The sequence below is a fragment of the Oryzias latipes genome, chromosome 4, assembly GCF_053564925.1.
Source record: "Oryzias latipes strain Hd-rR chromosome 4, Olatipes_Hd-rR_3.1".
Lineage (NCBI taxonomy): Eukaryota > Metazoa > Chordata > Actinopteri > Beloniformes > Adrianichthyidae > Oryzias > Oryzias latipes.
In genome coordinates, this window is record NC_136240.1 from 27,436,360 (window position 1) to 27,446,308 (window position 9,949).

Below are 9,949 nucleotides of genomic sequence, written 5' to 3' on the forward strand. Positions count from 1 at the left end.
TCTTTTAATTTACATTATAAGAAAATAACATTTGTGCTGACAATCTTCTACTCAGAATGGACAATTGTGCAGCTTTTATTTTGTTAATTAAATCCCGCTTTTCTGCTTTTTAGCTGTGTCTTTAGCTGCAGACCAACATCGATTCAAAGTCTTTTTTGCATTAGTCATGACCCCATTTCTCCTGTGTTGGTAGATCTGTATCTCTTCAACTTCAACTATTTCTGATGTTGCAGCTCCACCCTTTGGACAAACAGGGAACATAAATAAATCAATAAAATCTTGGTTTTTTTAAAAAATAATGTGTAATCAAGAACTAAGGAAAAATATATGTTTAAGTCAGATCTAACCTTTGAACATAAGTTTCCCTTTTTTTTCAATTGCAAGGGCTAAAAAAAACAGTAAAGTTGGGGGGAAAAAACATTGAAAAACCCTTGACCTGCACAATGATATTAAAACCAAAGGCAGTTTTTTTTGTCCTATTTTATCTTAATTTTCTTTTATATTCTAATTATTAAAACAAACTGAACTTTTAAACACAAAACCTGACTGGGAACTATAAAACTGATACATACTCAAATCCTTTTTGCTAATATGTTCAGTTCGGTGGTCTTGTGGTAGAGTGTACACCCTGAGATTGGAAGGTTGTGAGTTCAAATCCCAGTCATAACAAAAACTCTGAAAATGGGACCCAGTGCCTCATTGCTTGACAGCTCAGCATTGAGGAGGGTTAAAACACCAAATGATTCCTGAGTGTAACAGTGTCTGCAGCTGATTGGATTTGAACTTTTTCAATGAATGAAGAAGATTTAAAAAAACTGTACAGATTCATTTGATGACATTTGAGCTGCAACTTTCCACACTTTCAGTCTCACTAAATGGAACAAAATCAGAGAAAGGATGGACCTATGCCATTGAAAAATCGTTTATAAATGAAATAACTTGCTTCTAATCAACATTGAAAAATACTGTTTGGATAGAGGTACGGTAGGTTTATTTTGTTATAACGTTAAAAACAACTGCAGACAACACATGTAAAAAATGATCAGTCCATCATGACAGTTCAATGTGTAGAAACAGTTTGAATAGCAAAGACATGTCACCATACAGTCTAATGGAATGTTCTAATAATTTGGATTATTTTGATGTGGAAAAACAACAGTAGACTGAACTTTATGAAACTAAAATGTCAATAGATTTACCATGAGTTCTTTTTTACTTGTTTGTTTGTCCACATATTTATTTTACACTTGATTATTTTGCAAGAAATACAATGAATCTGGAAAACTTCACCTGCACTGTTCAGTACCAGGTATTTCCAGTAGAGCAAAAAAGTATTTAGTCAGTCACCATTTGTGCAAGTTCTCCCACTTAAAAACATGATGGAGGCCTGTGGTTTTCATTATACCTCAACTATGAGAGACAAAATGAGAAAAAAAATCCAGAAAATCACATTGTCTGATTTTTTAAAGAATGTATTTGTTAATTAAGGTGGAAATTACGAATTTGGTCATCCACAAACAAACAAGATTTCTGTTTTTCACAGATCTGTAACTTCCTCTGTAAGTGGATCTTCTGTCCTCCACTTGTTACCTGTATTAATGGCACCTGTTTGAACTGTTATCTATATTAAAGACACCTGTCCACAACCTCACAGTCACACTCCAAACTCCACTTTGTCCAAGACCAAAGAGCTGTCTGAGGACACCAGAACAAAACTGTTGACCTGCACCAGGCTGGGTAGACTGAATCTGCAATAGGTAAGCAGCTTGGTGTGAAGAAATCAACTGTGGGAGCAATTATAAGGAAATGGAAGACATACAAGATCACTGATGATCTCCCTCCATCTGTGGCTCCCCACAAGATCTCACCCCGTAGGGTCAACATGATCACAAGAACGGTGAGCAAAAATCCCAAAACCAAACAGGGGAATCTAGTGAATGACCTGCAGAGATCTGGGACCAAAGTAACAAAGGCTACCATCAGCAACACACTACACCACCAGGGACTCAAACCCTGCAGTGCCAGACGTGTCCCCCTGCTAAAGTCAGTACATGTGCAGGCCTGTCTAAAGTTTGCTAGAGAGCATTTGGATGATTCAGAAGAGGATTGGAAGAATGTCCTATGGTCAGATGAAACCAAAATAGAACTTTTAGATAAGAACTCTATTCGTCTTGTAGAGGAGAAAGAATGCAGAGTTGCATCAAAAGAACACCATACTTGGGGGTGGAAACATCATGCTTTGGGGCATTTTTAGGAAAGGGACCAGGACGACTGATCCGTGTAAAGGAAAGAATGAATGGGGCCATGTATCATCATATTTTGAGTGAAAACCTCCTTCCATCAACAAGGGCATTGGAGATGAAACATAGCTGGGTCTTACAGCACGACAAAAATCCCAAACACACTGCCCAGGTAATGAAGGAGTGGCTTCGTAAGAAGCATTTCAAAGTCCTAAAGTGGCCTAGCCGGATCTCCAGATCTCAACCCTGTAGAAAATCTTTGAAGGAGGTTGAAAGTCTGTGTTGCCCAGCAACAGCCCCAAAACATCACTGCTCTGGAGGAGATCTGCAGGAATGGAGGTATATCTGATGAAAATGACCAGCGTCTCTTATCTTTTAAAGTGGGAGAACTTGCAAAATTGGTGGCTGACAAAACACTATTTTTGCCCCATTGTATCTTTGAGTCACACTGGTTAAATTTGGGGCTAAAATTTCCTGGATTGATTTTAGGTCAGTCAAATATTGACTATGAATCGTATCGTCAACCACAAATTATGATATCAATTGAATTGTTGTTAAAATGAATTGTGACATTCCTGGTATGTAGTGTCAGACTTCTCTTTTTTTTTAAAGAGAAGCTTCTCAGCAACACTTTCTAAGTTCCTTTTATTATAGGGTTCACAATTGGTCTCAGTGGAACTCATTCCTTATGGATTTTCAGAAATCTACACCTGGATGGGATGGTTTCTCCAGTTTGTGCGACTAACAAAATGCAGGCAGGTGGGCCTCATCCTGATGAGAGACTGATAGATTGCATTCTCAATTTGAATTCTCAGTTTGAATTTCTATCAGGAAAAGCATGATTAAAGAAAATGCATTAAACTTTTAGGGGGGATTTTGACACAAAAACACCTTAACCTTGATTTCAAGTTACTTTATAATAAAGTAAAAACAGACGAGGACTTGAAATATCCTCTTTTAAATTGAACGTTAAGTTGTATAATGTGAATTGCATATTGAATTGTCAAATATATAAAATGCATATTAAAATTGCAAAGCCAAACGTCAACTTGAATAGTGATTTGAGAATGAATATCAGTTTAATAACGGGGGGGGGGGGGGGTCCATATTTGCAGTTGCCAGATCCTCTTAATGTAAGCAACCTTGAGCTTGTATTCTTTTATTTGTTTTAGGGATTTTTGGGGATTTCCAAAAAGTAGTCGCTAACTTGGGCTTTTGTTTTTTTTTCTGCATGACCTGCTCCTGGTTCTCCCAAGACTCTGTTTTTTGGGTTTTTTTTTTTTCTTTGTCAATGTTTTAAAAAATACAGATGGTAATTTGCTTGCTTCCTTGTGCTATCTGCACCTTTGTCTACAATGTATGGAGACATTGTCCATATTTTATTGCTTGGCTTTATTGCTTTTTAATATTGTTATGTTATATTCAAAGCATGATGCTTTAAAGAAATACCACAAAATGAACTCTTGCAGTGGGCTTGTTTTCTCATGCCTGATTGCTTGTTTCTGTTCCACGACCTGGCAACCTGGCTTGGAAAAGTACCGGAGGCTGTTCGGAGAGCGACAATAGTGTCTGAGGGAAAGTTGACCCGGACTGTTGTGAACGAACATGGACTCTACGGCGGTGGAAATCGACGGCAGCGTGATGGAAGGAGTGAGTATCGGGGTTTTTAGCTTAAAAAATAACCAAAAACATTCTCATTTCCCCGCCTTGTATAATGTTACCACCGAGCTAAGCAGGGTTAGCAGGAGTCCTCATGGCGCTTCTCTGAACCGGCCGTTGTCGCCTCTCCTCAGGGAGGACAGATTCTCAGAGTCTCCGCGGCGCTCAGCTGCATCACCGGGACAGCCATCAAAATCACGAAAATCCGCGCGGGGAGGAGCACACCTGGACTCAGGTGAGTTAGCATCCCAGCCGCTAACAAGCTAACGTTAGCCTATTCATCAAAGTTGACTCGGCGGCGGAGCTGCTCCGTTCTATTTATCATCTGCATCTTTAAAGTAAATGTCGCTTTGTTTAAACATACATTATAAGAGTTTAAAGCTGTTCTTTCACGTATCGGAGGAAAACTTTCCCCCGAGACAATGAACAGCCTCTGCAGGTCACAGACCCGCCGGCGTTTGGGGGGAAATGTTGTGGAAACCGGGATGTCAGCTGAGCTGGACGGCGGAGGATGTGCGGTCAGATCCCCGCCGGCAGGTCCCTCCAGCGGCTCTCACCGCCGTTAAACTTCACCAGAGTGGCTTCCTCTTTTGTTTCAGAGAGACTGCAGAGTCATCAGCTGCAGCCCCAGCTGCTCAGGGGGCTGCATTGATTGGCTGAGCAGCTTGATGGATTGTTTTTGGGGTCTGAGTCAACCTGAGTGAGATTTTCAGGGTTTGTTGCTGTGAATGGGATTCATGTTTTGTTTGTTTGTTTGCACATGCAGACCACAGCACCTCAGCGGCCTGCAGCTGGTTTCAGACCTGTGCTCAGGCAGTCTGCAGGGAGCCAGCATCGGCTCAACGGACGTCAGCCTGACTCCAGGAAAGATCCGCTCCGGAAGCCACGTGGCCGACCCACAGACCGCCGGGTGAGACTCTTGAGCGGCTGCAGGGACTCGCACCTGGCCTCTGATCACTGACGGCGTGTGTTTGTGTGTCTGTCAGGAGTGTGTGTCTGCTTCTGCAGGTCGCTCTGCCCTGTGCTGTGTTCGCCGACGCCGCCTCACAGCTCTGCTTGAAGGGAGGCACCAACGCAGAAATGGCGCCTCAGATTGACTACACCCTGAAGGTAAAGCAACACAGTCTGAAGGTTGTTGCTCTTAGTTCCACACGGGGGAAAGTTCCACTCCGATAATCTTTGTTCCCAGAGGTCTTTTGATTATGATAACCACGTTTTTATCTAAAATAAAAAATCTTGTTGTTTTCTAGGACACAGTTTCTGCAGAGCAGCAGTAGTTCATTAGAAATTCACCTCTGATTGTTGGTGCATAGTTAGCCCACCTCCATTTCCCGTTATCCATGCGTTTATGTGCTCTCCCTCTAGCTCTCACCCCCAAGTTAGTCATCTGCCCCAGCAATATCGGAGCTTTCCAGCCGTACAGTTTAGAGCCAGATTCCAGCTCAGACGAGGAAAACGAAGACATACATGGATCTAGTCGTCTACAAATGGATGCATCAGAGCAGGGAACTTGTGCCCCACCCACTTTAGCTTCTGCTTCAAACTGCATTTTTTCATCCTGACTCAATGATTTGAATGATGAAAAACTCTGAAATACAATTTTGAGCTTAACTTTCTTTGCGCATGTCTTCCATCATCAGAAAACTGCTATTAGAACATGTTTAAAAACCTATTTTCATCTTAGTGGGTCTTAAAGAACTTTCCGTTTTCTTCCCTTCAGGTCTTTAAACCCATCGTAGAGAGGTTTGGAATCAACTTTGACTGCGACGTCAAAATGAGGTCTGTTCTCTGGTGTTTGTGCGTTTCTGTGCCTTGGGTATGTATGTGTATCTTTAAATGGATTGTGTTTGCAGAGGTTACTACCCGAAAGGAGGAGGCGAGGTGAACGTGACGGTGAATCCAGTCAAAGAGCTGCGGCCCGTCACCCTGACGGAGCGAGGAAACATCACCAAGATCCACGGCAGGGCGTTTGTCGCTGGAGTGCTGCCCTTCAAAGTAAACTGCCCCTCTCGTGCTCCCTTCATGACCAAAGGGCTTCAAAACACAAAACAGTGTGAAATCACATCTTAATCCCAAACTAATATGTTTTTCCATTAGGAAAACAAATCTTAAAGCAGGGTTTCTGTATCTGAAAGCTGAAATGATCAAACATCTGACTAAAAGCTTCTCATACTTCGCCTACGGAGAGCTGCGAGGCTTAAAACTACAAAACAGCCTCCTGGATTTCATACTTTAAGAGAAATTGTTAGTATTTGTTGTCTTGAAGCTTCATGGTAACAAACAGGGAAGCTTCTCAAAAATGAAATCTAAGATTTTGTTGCGCTTAATTTGGTTTTTAATAATTTCAAAATTGATGTGAAGATAGAATTATGTTTTTGGAATTATACTGTTCAGTAAAAATGTTATATTAGGCTTTAATTTGAAAGCTGGGAGATTAGTTAGTCGTCAAATTTAGAAATATTGGTTATTGTTCTTTAAAACAACTAAAACTGACCAAATCTTATGAAAAGCTTAAATTTTTAGAGACAAAAAATTTAAATAAATTAAAAAAAAACATTTTCCAAAAAGTAATTGGTTTTTTTGTGAATACTTTTTTCCCCAACTTAAAATAATAGTTTAAAAACACAAGCTCTTTCTAAAAAGAAGCATATTTTTTTACACATTTCCAACAATTTCTTTTTTATATTTCAAATCTATAAACAGTGCTAGAAAGAAAGAACTAAAAATAAAGTGTCTAAAGACGAATGAATACCTAATTTAAACTTAAAACACTTATTTTGAGTAAAAACAACAGAATATCATGAAGCCATAAAATCCACGCTTTTATTTTGTAGTCACAGGAGGAATGTCTTTTATTTTGTAGTCACAGGAGGAATATGATCTGCTTATTAATATTTTCTTCCCTCCTGCCTTTTAAGTGTACTTTTTAAATTTTCTTTATGTTTTTGTTGTTTCAGATACAGGTAGTACTTTTCAAAATCACTCTCCTTTAGGAAAAACTATTAAAAAAAATACATAAAAAAGCGAAGAACGTAATAGATTTTTTATGTTTGTCTTTAAAAAGTAAAGATTTTCAGTTTTTGTGAACTAAGCTGAAAATCTCCTTTTTGTTATTTTAGGTTTAATGTTTTATGAGACAAAATAAATCCTTTTCCTTTCCATAATTTTAAGAACTTGATTTGTGTTTTTTTGTTTGTGTGTTTTCTTCTGTGAGCTGCCTGTAAGTTGTTGTTTTTTTTATTCTCAGCTGGCTAAAGACATGTCAACTGCTGCTGTTCGAACCATCAGGAAGGAAATCAAAGAACTCTACATCAACATCCAGGCGCTGCAGGAAAAGGAGAAGGCTTGCGGCAACGGGAATGGTATCATGTAAGCCACGCCCACTCTCTGACATCACTGAGGTTACAATGGGAGTTTCTTCTGTGGAGGCAGTCATCTGCCGCTGCGTGATTATTTCTGTCTGCTCTCAGAATCATTGCAGAGTCGTCAACAGGTTGTTTGTTTGCCGGTTCTGCTCTGGGGAAGAAGGGTGAGTCTGGCTTCTTGCCAGCAGGTGGCAGCACTGCACCACACAGACGGTCCATTGGTCAGGGAATCTCAAACTGTGTGTGTTTCAGGCGTGTACGCAGATAAAGTTGGTATCGAGGCTGCTGAGATGCTGCTTAGGAACATCAGACACAACGGCTGTGTGGACGAGTTCCTGCAGGATCAGGTGAGCCGCCGCCACTCACACACACACGCACGCATACATGCTGGGATGTCCTCGCCGGGATGTCACTCTGACCGCTTCCTCTTCCTCCTCCTCAGCTCATTATCTTTATGGCCTTGGCGAAGGGAACGTCCCGCATCAGAACCGGCGCCGTGACTCTCCACACGCAGACAGCCATTCACATCGCGGAGCAGCTGACTCAGGTCAGAGCAAACAGCCCTCATGGGGGTGGGTGAGGGGTAGGGTGGGGGTAAATCATGGTAAATTCAACACCAAGCAGCAGACTTTACAGCTGTATAAGTTCGTTGTTTTAGTTGTGATCTAAAATGTTGCTGCAGAACCTTAAAACTTAAAAAGGTTCACACAAAACTCAGGAAAGTGCAGCTTTGTTTTCTCTTTTTTCATACACGATCATGCTAAAAACACCAAACTGAACTTCAGCAACGGGCAAAAACCCACTCTTTTGTAACAGACATCATTTCACATCATGAAAGCTGCATTTTTTTCATGTTCACATGCGTCATTCATGCATGTCGGACCAGAGGAGCGAATCCAGGGATGCTGGGAAGTTTGAATGATGCTACATCTCTGTATACACTTTATTTTAAAATGCAGATCACTTGTAGACCGATTGTAACTCCGTGTCTGTGATTCATCTTTTACCTAATCAACCGAGCTTTAACGGAATAATATTTTCTATTTTATTCATAAAGATAAAGGTGCTACACTAAGAGACTATACAAAACTGTCAAATTATTAGAAGGGTATTCATGCCTCACTTTATTTTTTACTGTGAGAAGCTTTGAGCTGGTTTCCTCTTTAGTAGGTTTTTTGAAGAAACTTTAAGTTAGTTCAGCTTTTTTGGACCTCAACCTGGTAATGATTTGGGTTTAAAATGAAAGGAACCAAAGTTTTGTTGCTAAAACTATTGAAGGATGTGACGAAATATTGAAGCTTTTCATTATAAACCTGATAGTGATGATGAAGGCTGTAGAGATGAAAATAAAAGGTTAAAAAGCACTACAGCAGCTTTGGCTGAGTCGAAGAAAACAGTGAACGCTAGAGCGAAACATTCTGTTTGGATTCAGATTGTGCCAGAACATTCAGGCATCTGTGGTTAATGTCAACTCAAGCACGGACCGAACACAACTCGACAACTTTAGAGCCGTTTAAAAGTCTTTCCAGGGTTCCCAGATCAGATGAGATCAGAACCATTGGTTTTGTGCTGCGCATCATTTAAATTAACAGCACCAACCTTATGAAGTCTCACTCCGATCAGCTTTTGATTTATTTTAATTGTGTTCTCAGTGGTCTTTAAATTACGATGATGCAGTTTTTAGCCAAAATCCAAAACCCTGGATCTATTTGTCTGCAGTGGATGCATCAGAATGGAGCTTGTAGCCAGACTATCATATTTCTGTAACAGTTTCAAGCTTTTTCCAACTGCATTTTTTCATCTGCTCCTGATTCACAGCAATTTTAAATAAAGAAATACTTAAAAAAAGAAGTTTAATCTTAAACTTCTTTATTTATGAACAAGAACAAGAACATGAAAAAAAAAAACAACCTCCCGACTCTAAAGTTTTTGGGACGTTTCAGTAAATCATAAAATTCCAACTATTAATGAGTTTTATCTTTCTGTATTTCTGCCTATCACATATTTCTAGTCAAATAAAAATGTTTCAAATTCAATTGCATGAAAATATTATTTAATTGTTTTGATCTCAGAAAAAAAAACGGTTGAATGTTTTTCATGGTATTAATCATCTGAACGTTGAGCTGATTTTCTGCCTGAAAACACGAGTCATGTGACCAGGATCAGTTGCCATAGTGACCCTGTCTCCCCCTCTCTGACTTTGCAGGCAAAGTTTACAATATCGAAGTGCGAGGATGAGATGAGCAGCAGCGTCACCTACATCATCGAATGTCACGGATCGGGAGTGGTTAACCCCAATCTGTAGCCGGACGCTGACGTGAACGCGCCGCCTGTGAATGCACTGAAAACACTATCGGACTGGTAGCTGCTCCCACTCTCTTAGCTTCTGTCTCTCAGGGTTTTTCCTTAAATATACTGTAATAAGTAAATAAAATAAACAAAAATCTCAATGTCCACAAGTGTTTTTGTTGTTATCCAACTTAAAAGATTCAGCTGCTTTATTAGTGTTATTAATATTTTATTTATTTGGCTGCTTTAAATAGATTTCTATGATCTAATGTCAGTCTTGGACTCCTTAAAACATCTTTATAGTGAAGTTTGTACATTTGGACCAGTGTTGCTTCATTAGTGTTCAAAGTGACCTGGATATTCAGCTGAATTATGGGATCTGTAGTTTTTAGTGAA

General features: G+C 39.9%; 1 protein-coding gene across 1 annotated transcript; it reads left to right on the forward strand.

The window, feature by feature from the left end:
* Positions 1–2,672: 2,672 nt before the first annotated feature.
* Positions 2,673–9,714, forward strand: rtca (RNA 3'-terminal phosphate cyclase). Its single transcript, XM_004068145.5, has 11 exons — positions 2,673–3,890; positions 4,034–4,134; positions 4,666–4,809; positions 4,886–5,009; positions 5,620–5,678; positions 5,753–5,894; positions 7,147–7,268; positions 7,370–7,428; positions 7,517–7,611; positions 7,707–7,811; positions 9,471–9,714. The coding sequence occupies exons 1-11, from the start codon at positions 3,846–3,848 to the stop codon at positions 9,567–9,569; spliced, it is 1,095 nt and encodes a 364-aa protein (XP_004068193.1). The 5' UTR covers positions 2,673–3,845; the 3' UTR covers positions 9,570–9,714.
* The last annotated feature ends 235 nt before the right edge of the window (positions 9,715–9,949 follow it).